The 20,603-nt window shown below is 38.4% G+C and overlaps 1 protein-coding gene across 5 annotated transcripts in view; it reads right to left on the reverse strand.

The window, feature by feature from the left end:
* Nucleotides 1-20,603, reverse strand: part of UBAP2 (ubiquitin associated protein 2) — a 118,832-nt gene that overhangs the window by 76,363 nt on the left and 21,866 nt on the right. For 3 of the 5 annotated variants that reach the window (XM_044756816.2, XM_014838477.3, XM_070495901.1), the window contains exon 2: nt 6,463-6,602. The exons of the other annotated variants lie outside the window; for them this stretch is intronic. In XM_044756816.2, the coding sequence (XP_044612751.1) occupies nt 6,463-6,561 (99 nt within the window). In that variant the 5' untranslated portion in view covers nt 6,562-6,602. The remainder of the gene's footprint in view (nt 1-6,462; nt 6,603-20,603) is intronic. 5 annotated transcript variants of the gene reach the window in all.

Here is a 20,603-nt window from a genome sequence, read left to right on the forward strand (position 1 = left end):
GACAATGAGAGACAAAGAGGGGCAGTATATAATGATAATAGGGACATTCCACCAACAGGACATAACACTTATGAATATATATGCACCTAACACAGAAGCGCCAAAGTAAATAAAACAACTATTAATAGACCTAAATGAAGAAACTGACAGCAATACAATAATAGTAGGGAACCTCAACATCCCACTTACATCAATGGATAGATCATCCAGACAGACAGTCAACAAGGAAACAGTAGCCTTAAATGAAATACTAGACCAGATGTACTTAATATATGGAGCGCGTTCCAACCAAAAACAGCAGAATACACATTCTTCTCAAGTGCACATGGAACATTCTCAAACATAGACCATATGTTAGGACACAAGGCAAGACAATAAATTTAAGAAGATTGAAATCATATGAAGAATCTTTTCGTCCATAATGCTTATGAAACTAGAAATCAACTACAAGAAAAAAACTGGGAGAGGCCAGCCCCGTGGTGCAGCAGTTAAGTTTGCACATTCTGCTTTGGCAGCCTGGGGTTCACCAGTTCGGATCCTGGGTGCAGACCTACACATCACTTGTCAAGCCATGCTGTGGCAGGCATCCCACATATAAAATAGAGGAAGATGGGCATGGATGTTAGCTCAGGGCCAGTCTTCCTCAGCAAAACGAGGAAGATTGGTGGCAGATGTTAGCTCAGGGCTGATCTTCCTCAAAAAAAGAGAAAGAAATAAAAAAGAACTGGGAAAGTCACAAGTATGTGGAGACTAAACAACATGCTACTGAACAACTATTAGATCAATGAAGAACTCAAAGGAGAAATCAAAAAATATCTAGAGACAAGTGAAAATGAAAACACAACATACTAACACTTGTGGGATGCAGCAAAAGCGGTACTAAGAGGGAAATTCACAGCAATACTGGCCTACCTCAACAAAGAAGAAAAAATCTCTAATAAGCAATCTTAAACTACACCTGACAGAACTAGAAAAAGAACAACAAAGCCCAAATTCAGCTGAAGGAGGGAAATAATAAAAGTTAGAGCAGAAATAAGTGAAAAAGAGACTAAAAAAAACAGGAGAAAGGATCAATGAAACTAAGAGCTGATTCTTTGAGAAGATAAACAAAATTCACAAACTCTCAGCCAGATTCATTACGAAAAAAAGAGAGAAGGCTCAAATAAATAAAATTAGAAATGAAAGAGGAGAAATTACAACAGATACCACAGAAATACAAAGGATAATAAGAGAACACTATGAAAAACTATATGCCAACAAATTGGACAACTCAGAAGAAATGGATAAATTCTTAGACTCATACAATTTCCCAAAACTGACTCAAGAAGAATAGAGAATCTGAATAGACCAATCACAAGTAAAGAGACTGAAACAGTTATCAAAAACCTCCCAAAAAATAAAACTCCAGGACCAGATGGCTTCTCTGGAGAATTGTACCAAACATTCAAAGAAAACGTAATACCTATTATTCTCAAACTATTCCAAAAAATTGAAGAAGATGGAACGCATCCTAATTCTTTCTACAAGGCCAGCATTACCCTGATACCAAAACCAGACAAGGACAACACAAACAAGGAAAATTACAGGCCAATATCGCTGATGAACATAGACGCAAAAATCCTCAACAAAATATTGGCAAAATGAATACAGCAATACATTAAAAGGATCACACACCATGATCAAGTGGGATTTATACAAGAGATGCAGGAATGGTTCAACATCTGCAAACCAATCGATATGATAAACCACATTAACAAAATGAAGATTAAAAGTCATATGATCATCTCAATAGATAAAGAGAAACTATTTGTCAAGATCCACCATACATTTATGATAAAAACTCTCAATATAATGGGCACATCAACATAATAAAAGCGATATATGACAAACCCATAGCCAACATCATACTTAATGGTGAGAAACTGAAAGCCATCCCTCTGAGAACAAGAACAGGAAAAGGGTGCCCCTCTCACTACTCCTCCTATTCACCATAGTACCCGAGGTTCTCACCAGAGCAATTAGGCAAGAAGAAGAAATAAAAGGTATTGGGAGTGGAACAGAAGAAGCAAAACTCTTTTCGCAGATGACATGATTATATATACAGAAAACTCTAAAGAATCCACCAGAAAGCTATTAGAAATAATAACTACAGCAAACTTGCAGGGTACAAAATCAACTTAGGAAAATTAGTTGCTTTTCTAAACATTAATTATGAACTAGCAGAAAGAGAACTCAAGAATACAATCCCATTTACAATCACAACAAAAAGAATAAAATATCTAGGAATAAATTTAACCAAGGAGGTGAAAGACCTATACAAGGAAAACTATAAGACGTTATTCAAAGAAATCAAAGAAGATATAAAGAAATGGAAAGATATTCCACACTCATGGATTGGAAAAACATAGTTAAAATGTCCATATTACCTAAAGCAATCTACAGATTCAACGCAATCCCAATCAGAATCCCAATGACATTGTTCACGGAAATAGAACAAAGAATCATATAATTTATAGGGAACAACAAAAGACTCCAAATAGCCAAAGCGACCCTGAGAAAAAAGAACAAAGCTGGAGGCATCATAATCACTGACTTCAAATATACTACAAAGCTATAGTAATCAAAACGGCATGGTATTGGCACAAAAAGAGACACACAGATCAATGGAACAGAATTGAAAGCACACGCATCTATGGACAGCTAGTCTTAGACAAAGGAGCTGAGAACACACAATGGAGAAAGGAAAGTCTCTTCAATAAATGGTGGGAAAACCAGACAGCCACGTGCAAAAGAATGAAGGTAGACTATAATCTGCATACACAAAAATTAACTCAAAATGGATTAAAGACTTGAATGTAAGACCTGAAACCACAAAACTCCTAGAAGAAAATATAGGCCAGTACATTCTGACATCGGTCTTAACAACATCTTTTTGAATACCATGTCTACTCACACAAGGAAAACAAAAGAAAAAATTAACAACTGAGACTACTTCAGACTAAAGAGCTTCTGCAAGGCAAAGGAAACCAGGAACAAAATGAGAAAACAACACACCAAGTGGGAGAAAATATTTGCAAGTCATACATCCAACAAGGAGTTGATAGCCAAACCATATAAAGAACTCATACAGCTCAACCACAAAAAGACAAACCACCTGATCAAAAAATGGGCAGAGGATATAAACAGACATTTTTCCAAAGAAGATATACAGATGGCTAACAGGCACATGAAAAGATGTTCGTCACTAATTATCAGGGAAACGCAAATCAAAACTACAGTGAGATATCACCTCATACCCATCAGAATGGCTATAATTAACAGGACAAGAATTAACAAGTGTTGGAGAGGATGTGGAGAAAAGGGAAACTTCATACACTGCTGGTGGGGATGCAAACTGGTGTGGCCACTATGGAAAACAGTTTGGAGATTTCTCAAAGAATTAAAAATAGAAATACCATATGATCAAGCTATCCCACTACTGGGTATTTATCCAAAGAACTTGAAATCAACAATACAAAGAGAGTTATGCACCCCTACGTTCACTGCTGCATTATTCATAACAGCCAACATGTGGAACCAACCCAAGTGCCCATAAACTGATGAATGGATAAAGAAGACGTGGTGGGGGCTAGCCCAGTGGCCAAGTGGTTAAGTTCACACACTCCACTTCAGCAGCCCAGGGTTTTGCTAGTTTGTATCCTGGGCTTGGACATGGCACCACTCATCAGGCCATGCTGAAATGGCACCCCACAAAGCACAACCAGAGCGACTTACAACTAGAATATACAACTATGTACTCGGGGCTTTAGGGAGAAGAAGAAGGAGGGGAAAAAAAAGAAGACATGGTATCTGTGTGTGTGTGTGTGTGTACAAAATGGAATACTACTCAGCCATTAAAAAAAGACAAAATCGTCCCATTTGCAACAACATAGATGGACCTTGAGGGTGTTATGTTAAGTGAAGTAAACCAGACAGAGAGAGACAAACACCATATGATTTCACTCATATGTGGAAGATAAACACATGGATAAAGAGAACAGATTAGTGGTTACAGAGGAGAAGGGGGTAGGGGGTAGGCAAAAGGGGAAAAGGGGCACATATGTATGGTGACAGATAAAAACTAGACTATTGGTGATCAGCACAATGCAATCTATACAGAAACTGATATATAATAATGTACACCTGAAATTATACAATGTTATAAACCAATATGACCTCAATAAAATAAAAAAAGAAAAATGCCCCAAGCCTGAGCAAAGGAATAAGTTTTAGACTTAGGTCAAAAGTCAAGGATTTTTGACATCTTAAGATGCAAAAGTGAACAAAAGAGAAATGAAAAAAATAAATAACCCCTCAAAAAAAGAAAGAAAATATTTCCCAGAATGTTACTAAAACTGCTTTTTTGAGAAATTCTCACAATATTTTTTTAAAAAGGAAAATTAGGAATCTAAGTGTCTAGGAACCCTTCTACAACTCAGTGGGCAGCTTTTTCTTCTAATTAGATAAAATGAGCCATGCCCAAAAGGCCTATGGAAAAACTATCAGTGACAAGCCTCAGGAGGAACAAAGCCCTCCGTCTTCCAGTCTGGAGACTTTATTCTCTGGAAATCAGCCCAAGGACTTTATTTGGGTGGGAGATGGAGACACTTTACATTCTTAACATTTCATTTGGGCCTCCTTCAAAAAAAAATCACACTTTTCATTGTTAGTGATTTGATAAGAAAATAAAATGTCTTTGTTTTAATTTATATTTCTGTGATTACTAGCAGGGTTGCACCTGTGATTACTCGTAACTTGTATTACTTCTTTGCTAAGAGGCTATTCATAAACAAACATTTTCTTAAGCATTCATCTTTAAAGGGAGGACCTAGTCCAATAGTCCAAATTTTTCCAATAACAGACAGTCTTTCTTGATTAGTTGTGAATAAATATCTATGAGAGTAAATGTATTTAGGAGCAACCACAGAAAAGCAGAGATGTATATCTGTTGAGAGCAGCAAAATAAAAGGCTAACCTTATACTGAAAAATGTGATACAACAATTAAGCAGAGTCTACTACCTGTGCCCCTTGATATCAACAGGCACCTAGGTATGAATGATTATCAAAAAGCACTTGTAGGGGGGGAAAAAGAAAAAAAAACTTCCAAGGGCCAGCCCCATGGCCGAGTAGTTAGGTTTGCGCACTCTGCTTTGGTGGCCCAGAGTTTCTCCGGTCCAAGTCCTGGGCATGGACATGGCACCACTTGTCAAGCCACACTGAGGCAGCATCCCACATGCCACAACTAGTAGGACCCACAGCTAAAAATACACAACTATGTACCCAGGGGGCTTTGGGAGAAAAAGAAAAACGAAAAAAAAACACTTCCATGTAATATTCTTTGAGAGATACAATAAAGATTGGAACTAATTAAAAAAAAGTACTTGTGGGGCCTGCACAGACCTACACCACTCATCACAGCTGCGCTGTGGCAGAGACCCACATACAAAATACAGGAAGATTGGCACAGATGTTAGCTCAGGGCAAATCTTCCTCAGCAAAAAAAAAAAAAAAAAAAAAAAAAAGGACTTGTAATTAGCTATCAAAGTATATTTAAATCACCAATCCGAAATTATTATGGACTGCATAAAGTTTATTTACCCCCATAGCACCTCTGAAAAAGGGTTTGCCAATCTAGTCAATAACATTAATAGAATGCTCAAGTTCGTACCAGGTACTGTGCTTAGCATTTTATTTGGATTGTCTCACTTCATTTAAAATAATAATGCAAACAAGTTGAGAAGGAGGGACTATGTAACATTCAATATGTTATACAATGGGCCTTGTTAATTAAAAGCCTTTCTAAGATTAAAGCACTCTTCCCAGGTAATGATGCTTGAAAAAGGCACCTTTTTGTAAGTCTCTTCTCTACTTCAGAGTATTACTTCTCCACATATTTGGACTTTGCTATTACATTCCAGGGAAATTCCTAGATTAATAATAAAGGAAAGGAGAGGGCCTTGATGCTAATAGGTAGCAGGGAAAAGTATAGGATTAAATAGTTAAGAGCAACATCCAACTGTACCAGAATCAATGACATTTCCTCTTTTCTATTAAATACTACCTACTTGTTAAAAACAGGGCTCAAAATCCTAAGGTTTCCGGGGCTGGCCCCGTGGCCAAGTGGTTAAGTTTGCACGCTCCGCTGCCGGCAGCCCAGTGTTTCATTGGTTCGAATCCTGGGCGCGGACATGGCACTGCTCATCAAACCACGCTGAGGCAGCGTCCCACATGCCACAACTAGAAGGACCCACAACGAAGAATATACAACTATGTACTGGGGGGCTTTGGGGAGAAAAAGGAAAAAATAAAATCTTAAAAAAAAAAAATCCTAAGGTTTCCTACAAACGAGAACATTAAAGCATATGTGCTCCCTTAATTTCTGTAATTCTAAACAAGGTAAACAAGAGTTCCACAAAACTTACCTGCACTACTTGTTTCTGTAGCTGTGTTGCCTGTGTCACTGAAATCTGCGTTTTTTCTCGTGCACCTCGGAACCGGTCACTGCTCACCGAAGTCATCATATACAGTATATACAAAATAACGTATGTACAAAATAGAAAATCTGCAAGAAAGCAGGCATGGTAAGCATAACTTCCAAATCACAGTAAAAGGCAAGGACAAAACTCAGGGATAAGGAGGGAACATGAGGTAAAATATAAAGGTTCTCTAGAATACAAATTCTCAAGAAACAACCCGTAAGCATTGTTAGATTTTTCCTGGCAGTGCTTAAGCCAACTTTACTAATGCAATCTAAAAGTCTATGGTTTACGATTATAGTAATTCTAAACAGAAATCTCAAATATTACCGCTTTTAACCAGCAATTATTTTATCACTATATATAGTTTTATCTGCCTCTTCCCATTTGCAGCTGGTATTTAAACCTAAAGGCAACACTGTATCCAGCCAAGATCTGGCCTGGCAACAAACCAATTCAAAATGCGATGTCCAGGAACAAGCTATACCTAAACGCAAAAACCACTTCTAAACAATAAATCTTCCAAGGAGACCAGAAAATTGTGCACATAATTCTCATTTATTTATTCAACAAATATACTAAGTGCCAAGCATGTGACTAAATATAACACGCCATTAAAACATGATTACAACAATCATGAAATATCATTTCACACCCATTAGGATGGCTATTATAATGAAAAATTAAAAATAGAAAATAAGTTTTGGCAAGGACGCAGAGAAATTGGAACCCTTGTATACTGCTGGTGAGAATGCAAAACGGTGCACCCACTATGGAAAACAGTATGGCAGGTCCTCAAAAAAATTAAAAATAGAATTACCATCTGATCCAGTAATTCGACTCCTTGGTATAGACCCCAAAAAACTGAAAGTAGGGTCTTGAAGTGAGATTTGTACGCCCATGTTCATAGCAGCATTACTCTCAATAGCTAAAAAGGGGAAGCAACCCAAGCTCCTATCAACAGATGAACAGGTAAGCACACATGGTATATACATACAATTGAATACTATTCAGCCTTAAAAAGGAAGAAAATTCTGACATATTCTAAAACATGGACTAACCTTGAGGACATTATGCCAAGTGAAAGAAGCCAGTCACAAAAGGACAAAACTCTATGACCCTGCTTATACGAGTTACCTAGAATAGTCAAACTCATAGTCAAAGTTGAATTAGTGGTTACAGAGGCTGGAAACAGGGGGATGGGGAGTTATTCTTTAAAGGGTATAGAGTTTCCATCTGGAAGACAGCGAGTTCTGAAGACAGATGGTGGGGATGGTCATAAAGTCACATGCATGTACTTAATGCCAGAGAAATATACACTTTAAAATGGTTAAAATGGTAAATTTTGTTACGCATATTTTACCCCGATTTTAAAAAGCAGTGCAGCAATGCCTTAAAAGTTTACTTTCCAACCTAGAATTCTACACTCAGCAAAACACTCATCAATGTGAAGGCAGAAACAAGTTGTGTTCACATATGCAGTATCTCATAAACTCAGAAAGCTCCTGGAACAGACAAAAACAAAAGAACAAACCAAGAAGAGGCCATGTGCAACTGACATGAACTACCTCCCAAAATCCATTCACAACATACTATTATTCCCTCGCCATTCATCCTCTTTTAAAGAGGGTGAAAGCTAAATAGTCAATTTCTCAGCCCCCTTTTAGCTTGGGATGGCTATAGGCCACTTTTCTAAAAAATCATCTGAATATTCATAGCACCTTTATTCACAGTTCCCAAAAACTGGAAATAAGCCAAATGCCCTTCAAAGGGTGAAGAATGTGAAGCACAGCCATACAACTGAGTATTACTCAGCAATAAAAAAGGAATCAACGACTGATGCACACAACAACATGGATGAGTTTCACATATATTACGCTAAGCGAAACAAGCCCGACTCGAAAGGCTGCATACTGTATAATCATACTTTTATGACATTCTGGAAAAGACAAAACTATAGGGACAGAAAACAGATCACTGGTTGCTGAGAACTTGAGACTAACAAGGGGGTCCAAACCAGGAGAGAGGAGGTTCCCCCAAATGGCAGCCAAAAACATCAAGATGACAGCTGTGCAGGAGGCCCATAGAGCAACCAAATCTAACCGGAGCAGGACAAGAGAGGGTTTGACCATCCTAAGAAGGTACTTTGCACATATGAAATAAAGTACAGAGATGGGGGCTGGCCTGCTGGTGCAGCAGTTAAGTTTGCACGCCGCGCTTTGGCAGGCCAGGGTTCGCCGGTTCACATTCCAGGTGTGGACTCACGGCACCACTTATCAAGCCATGCTGCAGCAGGCGTCCCACATAGAAAGTAGAGGAAAATGGGCACAGATGTTGGCTCAGGGCCAATCTTACTCAGCAAAAAGAGGAGGATTGGTGGCAGATGTTAGTTCAGGGCTAATCTTCCTCAAAAAAAAAAGTACAGAGATGAATCAGTGGGGGTACAAAGCAACTTAAGCAACTGTGAAAAAAAACATTAAGTCCAAAAAAAAGGGCAGCATGGCTCAACTGTGAGTAAAATTTATATGGTTGTAATATGAACAGTAAATACTGATCTAACCAAAAATTATTACATAAGACTGGGGGGACAGAAGGAGAAAGTATAAATATAAACTGAGAAAAAAAGGGGGAAGGGAGGGCATAAATAGCAGAAGAAACACCTAAGAGTTGAAAGTGACTGCTTCTGAAGAATGAGATCCAGAAATAAGTCAAAACAGGGCAGGGGATTATTGTGGATATACAGAACTTGCTGAAAAACAGTAACTTTTTATTCAAATTTACTGTGTGCTCACCACCAAGCCAAACGTTTTAGATACATTATTCCCTGTAATCCTCAACAACACTCTATAGGAACTTGGCACAATCGCCATTTTAAGAACCAGAAATAAAACTTGGAAAGATTCTACACAGAAGATGTAATATAGCGAGTCTTGACTGCTTATTTCCTGGGGTACAGAGGCTACAAACCAAACTAGATACTAAATTACAAAATAACTTGTTGCCTTCATAATCCTAAACTAGCAAAATAATGGCAAAAGGCCAGGCTGTGGGAAACATAACTCTTATTAAAACAAGCCATGCAGCATCCAGCTGAAGACAAGGCAGCACCCCAAGCACAAGACCTATAGCTAGAGACACTACAATTTACAGCCCTTCTGTAGCACGCCTTACCATCTCCCTAACTTTTCCTGATGTCATATAAACTCCAAACCAGCAATGTTGAACAACATAAACATTTAAAATGACATGGAAGTAAAACCTTTTATATTTTCAAGCATTTTAAATCACCGCTTGAATCAAATGTCCGTTGGAACTCTACAACTGGTATTGTAGAAATCACTGATGACCACTGCGAATACGGTTTTGGTACAGTGGTGAGGAAAAGGCCAAGGTGAGTGAGGAACAGAGACAGCAAACTAACTGTACTTGCAAGAGGTGGTAGCCGGAAGGTGATACAGAGCATCAAAGAGGAATTTTGCACAGATGGGGTACACAACAAGTCTAACATGCTGTAAGTCCATGAGGACAGTGATTGTATCTGTCCTGTTACCTTTGGTCTTCCAGGGCCTAACACGGGATATGAGCTTAATTTACCAATATATATTTACTGAATAAAAGAGGCCTATCTTTAAGCTAAAGAGGAGAAAATTGAGAGGCAATAAATTGAGATAGTGATAAAGCGAAATCATTCACTTGGACAAGAAGAGTGATTCCTCTCCCAAGTCTAGCAGAACGAAGAAAAGGGCAGGTATGGCACCAGCTAAATTTTTAGAGATTAGGAAAGACAGCCAGTGGAGTCTGTTGTACCTGTCTTTACTATGTGAGTAAAACAGACAAAGCCATCTGCAGAGATTGAGTACTAGATGGGGGGGTTGGCAGGTGGAGGAATGTAAGAAAATGGCAAAGGTTTGTAACAGTTACTAAGTGACTATGAGAGGAAGCTGATAGAAAACAAGTAAAAAGAAGTGAAGAGTGACACTGGGGATCCCAACTAAAAACAGCTATCTTGAGTATCTAGTGGCACTAATCCATGTTACCATGAAAGCAACTGAAACGTCAAAAATTCAGGATCACAACTTAATTGAATACAAGGAAGATGAGGGTTAAGATGAATAGATCCCTTGTTGAAGCATCCCACAAAACAAAAAGGATTTGAATTTTAAACTAGAAAAAGTCCATTTATTCAAGGCACAGATGACGTCGCCAGGCGAAGAGCTGCTCATATCTACCTCTAACACTGGCGCCTTTCCCATAAGCTTCGAGCTTCAACACATATTTCAAAACATTCCTTCCTAAAGAACGCTCTCCAGGTTATTAGAAACCCAGCTGCCAGATTCATCTCTCACAACCTCACCAAAGGAAAAAATAATATTTAAAAATAATGTTTTTCATTAAAGATGCATTTTATCCTAATATGGTGACTCTTAACCTTTTGGGTCATTAAGTATTTAGACAACTTGATGAAAACTATGGACCGTCTCCTCAGAAAAATGCATATGCACACAAAATTCTGCCCAAAATTTCAGGAGGTTTACATCTCCCATAAGCCCGTCCATGGGCAACCCCACTCCACCCCCTCAATGCCCACAGACACCCAGGCTAAAAACCTCGCTCGAAGAAGTCAGCAAAGCTCTAAAATATACTTAAAGCTTAAAGATATTCCTGATCAGGCAAAATTAAAATATAACTCCTAATTTGGTCATGAAACAAAATCTTTTAATTCGCACACTTTTCTAATGGACTAAATCCCCTAAAAACAAGGCACCCGCTTTGCTCCCAAAGGAACAATCAGGGGAAAACTCATACTCTCTGGCCCTCAATAAACTTACACCTAGTCTTAGTATTTAATCAACGCACTACCTATTATCCTTTCTGGAGAAACTGGTTGTCAAGATCTGCTGAGATGGTACAAACCCCACCATTAATGGAAATGTTCAACGTCTGCTGTTCTAGATGAATATACATCATCAGTGGGAAAACCTACACATCTTTCCCTCCGAACCACATTTAAGAGCATAAATTGGAGACAGACCAACCCTCTATGACCTACAAATATCTGCTCAAATCAACTGGCCTAAAAATGGCACAGGAAACGATCACGTTACTTCATATAAAATTTTGTTCAAATGTTGCCCCTACAAGATTGAAAATTAAAGTTAAAATTGGGATTTAACACTACCACTTACAAGATGAGTCACTTGATGAGAAGTCCAGGAAAGAGGCATACCGCGCTGCCCTGACTGATCCAACCCAACCCCTTAGCTGTATGACACCCACCCCCTTAGGAAGCCCAGACACTTATCATCAGCCTCCTTCAGGTCCTCTGTTTAAAGAACCGGAGTTCACTCTCTGCTGCCAAGGCCTAACACAGGGGAAGCATTATGTACGAAACCAGCGTTCTCCAAAGCAGGATCATAAACCTGCTAAGATTTTGGCTTGGCTCTGTCATTGCTCCAACAGCTCCCTCAAGGCATCTGAACTTGCAGGAACTTTGTCTCCAGAAAATAGAGGTGTCAAAACAAAGGGTGGGAGAGGAGTTGAAAACAGAAATCCAATTCCAATGACCAAATATGAAATGTTACATCAAGTTAAAGAAAAAGCTGAAAAGGGAGAGAGGCTCTATATGGTAGGATGAAAATTCTAATTTAGAATAGTCATAACATTTTGTGCTGTAGGGAACATGTAAAAAGTTTTAAGAACCCGTTTTAGTAACAAATGATTTTTACAAAGAGATAGCAGTAAAGCAAGATACCCACTTGGAAACAATTTCCTTAACATTCTTTCAGACAACAAAAGGAAAATTTCTCAATCATATTTCTCAAGAAGCCTCCGTTGCCCATTAAAGTACCCATTTTTTATTTATTTATTTGTAACTAAATAAATAAGCAAGTAAGCAGGCACCTCTGTATCTATGCTCATCTCTACCCAGATAATAACCATCAGGGCCTGAAATTCTTATTTCCCTCAGCCTTGCACTCTACCACCATCCCAACAGTATCTTCCATCCACAGCTCCTGGCAAAGGTTAAAGGTTCTGGGTCTACAAGAGGTACTTCTCAACAAAAAATACAAAATACAAATGATAACATCCTGGACTGAAACCAGGAATGATGGAGTCACCCATAAGAGCTTAGAGACAGTTTTGAAAGGACCTTGCTTTCCAAGTGTATGATTCAGAGGAATGAGGAGCATTAGTTAAAAATGAAAGGCAATGCTACACACTGCTACTCCCCACTGAGAGGAATGACAGGGTGAAGGGACTGAGCCAGCCGAAGAAAATGACAAAATATCTCTACCCCCAGTGTGGGGAATGACCTACTTGGCAGGCAATGGGCAAACAAAAAGGCTTGACTGGAATCTGTGGACTTGGGGAGAAGTCTGTTAAGAAAGATAAGTTCCATGCAGACTCACTTCTACACTATAATCTTAAGGAAAGCAAGAGGGACTGCATATGTGGGGTAAATCCACACATCAAAGAAATAAGGCACAATTTGTGAATAAAGAGACTAAAGGACAACAATCCTGGACATCAACAGGATTTCTGCTGTTAAAAAATACATACTCATTTTATCTTTTTCTCAAAAAGTGGCTCATGGGGCCAACCCATGGCCAAGTGGTTCAGCTCGTGCACTCCGCTTTGGCAGCCCAGGGTTTCGCTGGTTCGAATCCTGGGCGCGGACATGGCACCGCTCGTCAGGTCATGCTGAGGCGGCGTCCCACGTGCCACAGCTCTTAGAAGGACCCACAACTAGAAAATATACAACTGTGTGCTAGGGGGATTTGGGGAGAAAAAGTAGGAAAAAAAAAAAAGTGGCTCGTGAAATCAACCCCAGATAAATCTGACAAACTGAGCAGAAAACAGAAGAAATACAAGTTCAAGGCTTCTATGGGCTTTCTGTGGTCAGAAAACATTTATGAAAAGGGCTTAAGAATTACAAGTAGAACTAAGGTCAATCAGCACATTACAAACATCCAAATTGGTAGAATAGAGCCACTCCTAGCAAAGCTAAGCACACTTTTAATATTCAGAACTGCAAACTCATTATTAGTAGTAACAATCGCCATTGTATTATCAGACGCTCCAAGATCCAATTTAATTCCTAATTATCACATTATCTGCCCAAGGCAGGCACTATGATATCTATTTTATAGATGAAGAAATAAATCTATCACACAGACCCACAGCAAGTAAAAATAAGTAAGCAAGTTGTGATGTATAAGTCCATCTTGATGCCAAAGTTTGGACTCTTTCCACTATTTTGCACATTCTATCTCATTAGTAAGTTCTCTTTAGAAAACTGTGGATCCAAGACATTTAAAACTTAAATGCATCCAGTAGTTGCACAACAATATGAATGTACTTAATGTTACTGAACTGTATACCTTGAAACAGTTAAAAAGGTAAATTTTATGTTACATATATTTTACCACAAATGAAAAAAATCAACGCACCCAACAGTTTTGCCCACAATTACTACCAAATAATTAAAGAACAAGTAATTCTAATTGTTCAGAAACTATTTCAGAATATTAAAGAGGCAAAACGTGAGAATGAAAACATGAGAATGAAATAGCTTTGATACTAGAACTTGATAAGGACAGTATGAGAAACAATAATTATAAACCAATCTCACCTACAGATATACCTGTAAAAACTCTAAACTGAATCCAGCATCGTATAAAAAAGAAAATACATCACAACCATGTCCAGAATGTCCCAGGAATAAGGTTGGCTTAACAAATGAAAAATCATTTACTAAAATCACCAACTTTACAAAATAAAGGGAAAAAAATTATGATCATACAAGCATCTCAATAGAGAAAAGGCAATGATAAAATTCACCATTCATTCAAAATAAAAATTCTTAGAAAACAAGAATACTTCTTTGACTTGATAAGGGTATCTACATAAACCCACAATAAACATCACACTGAAAACTCTACTGTTAAAAGCATTCTTTTAAGATGACAAAAATAAACAACAAAAAACAGGAGCAGTTGCTATGATCGCTTCTATTTAACACTGCATTGGAGGTCCTAGTTAGACCACTAGGACAAGGAAAAGACACACAAAGATTAGAAAGTAATACTTTTAAAAGATCACACTTAAAAGTGTTAGCTCTCCCTCAACTACACATTCAACGTAATTCCCATCAAAATTCTAACAAGGTTTTATCGTCTCAAACCTGGCAAGCTCATTCTAAAACTTACATCGTGGGTGAAGTAGTCAAGAATAGCTAAGATACTCCTTTAAAAAAAAAAAAGGCACAGGGCTTCCCTTCCAATCAAGGATTAAAACGTTAGAGTAATTACAACAGTACAACGCAGGTGCAAGGACAGACAAAGTGGCCAATGGATCAAAACAGGACGCCCAGGGAGAAAGCCAGGCATACACAGATATGCTTTCCAACACAGATGGCCGTGCACATGGTGAGGAGATACCAACTTTTAAAGAAGTGAGGTCAAAAGAATTGGTTGACTCTACTTAAATTTTTTTATTAGACAATATATTAAAAAGTCAATTTACAGGTATTTTAACAATATACAAAACGCAAAATTACAGGTTTCAGAAGACAGCAAATTTTTTCACCCTGTACAAAGAATCTTTACCTCATGATCGTTATGGTTTCTTAAAAGAGTCAAAAGGTGCAAAAAATTGCAAATATTAATAACTTTAAAATTAAAAACTTTTGTTCATAAAAATGCAGCTTGGGGACCGGCCCAGTGGCACAGCAGTTAAGTTCGCACATTCCCCTTCTCAGTGACCCGGGGTTCCCCAGTTCGGATCCCGGGTGTGGACGTGGCACCGCTTGGCAAGCCACGCTGTGGTAGGCGTCCCACATATAAAGTCGAGGAAGATGGGCATGGATGTTAGCTCAGGGCCAGTTTTCCTCAGCAAAAAGAAGAGGATTGGCAGCAGTTAGCTCAGGGCTAATCTTCCTCAAAAAAAAAAAAAAAAAAGGCAGCTGACTCTGTGAAAATATAAGCCACAAACTGCGAAAATTTTTATCAACATACATATGACAAGAATTAGTATTTAGATTATATTAAGAACTACTATGAATCAAGAAGAAACAGAAAAGTACCCAACAGGTAAACCAGCAAAAGAGTTGATGAAAACTTCATAGTAGGAAACCAAAATAGCCCACTGACATATTAAAAGATGCTTGATCTCATTAGTAATCATAAAATGCAAATTTAAATCACAATGAGATGTCTTTTCAAAATCCCCAGGGTTAGCAAATAGGACAATACCAAGTAATGGTGAGAATGTTAAAAAAAAATAAACTCTCATCCATTGCTGGTTTGACTGTAAACTGATATAACTACTTTGTACAACAGTCTGGCATTGTTTAATAAAGGTGAACATACATATATACCCTATAACTGAGCAATCCCATTTCCCTAGCACAGACCCTGCCAGGGACATACACCTCTAGTATATCTGCCCCAAAAGACATGTGCCAGTATGTTCAAGGAAACAATCCAAACACTGTTTTCAATATATTCCTACCAAGGAATACCATAAAACAATGAAAATGGATAATGGCTTCCCCCACGTTGGAAGAACCTGAGGAACACACTCCAAGGTAAATTTAAAAACAAAACATAATCACTGAGAATATATATACACTATAGTTACATTAATATTCAAGAAACATACAAAATTAACAATATATTGTTTATGAAAACAGGTGTTAAGACTGTAAAGGAGGGGCCAGCCTGGTGGTGTAGCGGTTAAGTATACATGCTCCGCTTCGGCAGCCCAGGGTTCGCCAGTTCAGATCCCACGTGTGGACCTATGCACCACTCATCTAGCCATGCTGTAGCAGGTGTCCCACATATAAAGTAGTGGAAGATGGACATGGGTGTTAGCTCAGGGCCAGTCTTCCTCAGCAAAAAGAGGAGGACTGGCAGCAGACGTTAGCTAAGGGCTAATCTTCCTCAAAAAATAAACTATAGGGGCCAGCCCCGTGACCAAGAGGTTAAGTTCACACGTTTCACTTTGGAGGCCCAGGTTTTTGCTGGTTCAGATCCTGGGCACAGACATGGTACCACTCATCAGGCCACACTGAGGTGGCGTCCCACGTGCCATAACTAGAAGGACCCACAACTAAAATATACAATTATGTACTGGGGGGATTTGGGGAGACAAAGCAGAAAAAAAAACCCAGAAGATTGGCAATAGTTGTTAGCTCAAGTGCCAATCTTTTAAAAAATTTTTTTAAAAAACCTAAAGGAAATGATAAACAAATTTCTCGTTAGGGATTAACTTTACCTAACTCACAGGTTGAGACTGGGAAGTAACAGCGTAGGAATTTCAAAAGATAATGATTTTTTTTCTTAACTAGGTGATGGTACATGGGTATTCTTTGTCTTGTTCTTTATATTTACATAAATTTATAAATATGAAGCATTATTGATTATATACATTTTTCATGTTATAAGATTTCTGAAATCAGGATACATATTACATTCAGCATTATCTAAGATTAAGGATTCCGTTCTATGTACTCAATATTTAATAAAAATTTAAAGTAAAGTACACTTGAAAAATATTGCCTTAAAAAAGAACAATCAAGATACCAATGAAATACAAGGGATCATAAGAGAATACTATGAAAAACTATATGCCAACAAATTGAACAACCTGGAAGAAATGGACAAATTCCTAGACTCCTACAACCTCCCCAAAATGAATCAGGAAGAAATGGAGAATCTGAATAGGCCAATCACAAGTAAGGAAATCGAAACAGTAATCAAAAACCTCCCCCAAAATAAGAGTCCAGGACCAGACGGCTTCTCTGGAGAATTCTACCAAACATTCAAAGAAGACTTAATACTTATTCTTCTCAAACTATTCCAGAAAATTGAGGAAGATGGAGTACTCCCCAACACATTCTATGAAGCCAACATCACTCTGATCCCCAAACCTGACAAGGACAACACAAAGAAGGAGAACTACAGGCCGATATCACTGATGAACACAGATGCAAAAATCCTCAACAAAATTCTGGCAAACTGAATACAGCAATACATCAAAAAGATTATACACCATGATCAAGTGGGATTTATACCAGGGACACAGGGATGGTTCAACATCCGCAAGTCAATCAACGTGATACACTACATCAACAAAATGAAAAACAAAAACCACATGATCATCTCAATAGATGCAGAGAAAGCATTCGACAAGATTCAACACCCATTTATGATAAAAACCCTCAATAAAATGGGTATAGAAGGAAAGCACCTCAACATAATAAAGGCCATATATGACAAACCTACAGCCAACATCATACTCAATGGACAAAAACTGAAAGCCATCCCTCTGAGGACAGGAAGAAGACAAGGGTGCCCACTTTCACCACTCTTATTCAACATAGTACTGGAGGTGTTGGCCAGAGCAATTCGGCAGGAAAAAGAAATAAAAGGAATCCAAATAGGTAATGAAGAAGTAAAACTCTCGCTGTTTGCAGACAACATGATCTTATATATAGAAAACCCCAAAGAATCCATAGAAAAACTATTAGAAATAATCAACTACAGCAAAGTAGCAGGGTATAAAATCAACATACATAAATCAGTAGCATTTCTATACACTAACAATGAACTAACAGAAAAAGAACTCAAGAACTCAATCCCATTCACAATCACAACGAAAAGAATAAAATACCTTGGGATAAACTTAACCAAGGAAGTGAAGGATCTATACAATGAAAACTACAAGACTTTCTTGAAAGAAATTGACAACGACATAAAGAGATGGAAAGACATTCCATGCACATGGATTGGAAGAATAAACATAGTTAAAATGTCCATACTACCTAAAGCAATCTACAGATTCAATGCTATCCCAATCAGAATCCCAAGAACATTCTTCACAGAAATTCAACAAACAATCCTAAAATTCATATGGGGCAACAAAAGACCACGAATTGCTAAAGCAATCCTGAGCAAGAAAAACAAAGCCGGCGGAATCACAATCCCCGATTTCAAAACATACTACAAAGCTACAGTGATCAAAACAGCATGGTACTGGTACAAAAACAGGTCCACAGATCAATGGAACAGAATTGAAAGCCCAGAGATAAAACCACATATCTATGGACAGCTAATCTTCGACAAAGGAGCAGAGGGCCTACAATGGAGAAAAGAAAGTCTCTTCAACAAATGGTGCTGGGAAAACTGGACAGCCACATGCAAAAGATTGAAAATTGACCATTCTTTTTCACCACACACCAAAATAAACTCAAAATGGATCAAAGACCTAAAGATTAGGCCTGAAACAATAAGTCTTCTAGAAGAGAATATAGGGAGTACACTCTTTGACATCAGTTTCAAAAGAATCTTTTCGGACACTATAACTCCTCAGTTGAGGCAAACAATAGGAAGAATAAACAAATGGGACTTCATCAGACTAAAGAGCTTCTTTAAGGCAAGGGAAAACAGGATGGAAACAAAAAAACAGCTCACTAATAGGGAAAAAATATTTATAAGCCACTTATCCGACAAAGGGTTAATCTCCATAATATACAAAGAACTCACAGGGCTTAACAACAAAAAAACAAACAACCTGATCAAAAAATGGGCAGAGCACATGAACAGACATTTCTCAAAAGAAGATATAAATATGGCCAATAGACACATGAAAAGATGTTCATCATCACTAATCATCAGGGAAATGCAAATCAAAACTACACTAAGATATCACCTTACACCCGTTAGATTGGCAAAAACATCCAAAACCAAGAGCGACAAATGTTGGAGAGGTTGTGGAGAAAAAGGAACCCTCATACACTGTTGGTGGGAATGCAAACTGGTACAGCCACTATGGAAAACAGTATGGAGATTTCTCAAAAAGTTAAAAATAGAAATACTCTATGACCCAGCCATCCCATTACTGGGTATCTATCCTAAGAACCTGAAATCAGAAATCCCAAGAGTCCCTTGCACCCCTATGTTCATCGCAGCATTATTTACAATAGCCAAGACGTGGAACCAACCTACATGCCCAGAAAGTGATGATTGGATAAAGAAGATATGGTATATATACACAATGGAATACTAAGCCATAAAAAAAGACAAAACTGGCCCATTCGCAGCAACGTGCATGGACCTTGAGGGTATTATGTTAAGCGAAATAAGCCAGTCAGAGAAAGACGAACTCTATATGACTCCACTCATAGGTGGAAGTTAACATATTGACAAGGAGATCTGATCGGTGGTTACCAGGGAAAAGGCGGGGTGGGGGAAGGGCACAAAGGGGGAAGAGGTGTACCCACAATATGACTAACAATAATGTACAACTGAAATCTCACAAGGTTGTAATCTATCATAACATTAATAAAAAATAAAAAAAAAAAGGATGATCCTGGCAGTAAAAGTCTACATGTGAAATGTGAAATCCTGTAGACCAAGCAAATTGGACTATGAAACATGGAAAAAGGAGGCTAATGATGTAGATCCTTATAGATCCTTAATAAAAAACATGTGCTTCTCAAAAGTTTTTTATGAACTCAACCTTTAAAAAAAAAAAAACAATAATCAGGGGCTGGCCCAGTGGCCCAGTGGTTAAGTTTGCGTGCTCCACTTCAGTGGCCCAGGGCTTCCCTGGTTCAGATCCCGGGCACTGACATGGCACCACTTGTCAGGCCACGCTGAGGTGGCATCCCACATGCCACAGCTGGAAGGACCCACAACTAGAAATATACAACTATGTACCGGGGGGCTTTGGGGAGAAGAAGGAAAAATGAAATCTTTGGGGGGAAAAAAAAAGGACAATCTGCCCTGATAAAATTCTTAAAGATGAAAAGTTTCAGGACCATTTAAATTTTGGGCATAATAATCTAGAAATATAAAGGCAAATGATCCAAATATGACAGATCACACTAATAAGCCCTTAAGTTTCTATCAAAGTCCATTTAAAATATTCCTAAACAGGGGCTGGCCCCGTGGCCAAGTGGTTAAGTTCGCGCGCTCCGCTGCAGGCGGCCCAGTGTTTCATTGGTTCGAATCCTGGGCGCAGACATGGCACTGCTCATCAAGCCACACTGAGGCGGCGTCCCACATGCCACAACTAGAAGG

Source organism: Equus asinus, chromosome 23 (genome assembly GCF_041296235.1).
Source record: "Equus asinus isolate D_3611 breed Donkey chromosome 23, EquAss-T2T_v2, whole genome shotgun sequence".
Classification (NCBI taxonomy): domain Eukaryota; kingdom Metazoa; phylum Chordata; class Mammalia; order Perissodactyla; family Equidae; genus Equus; species Equus asinus.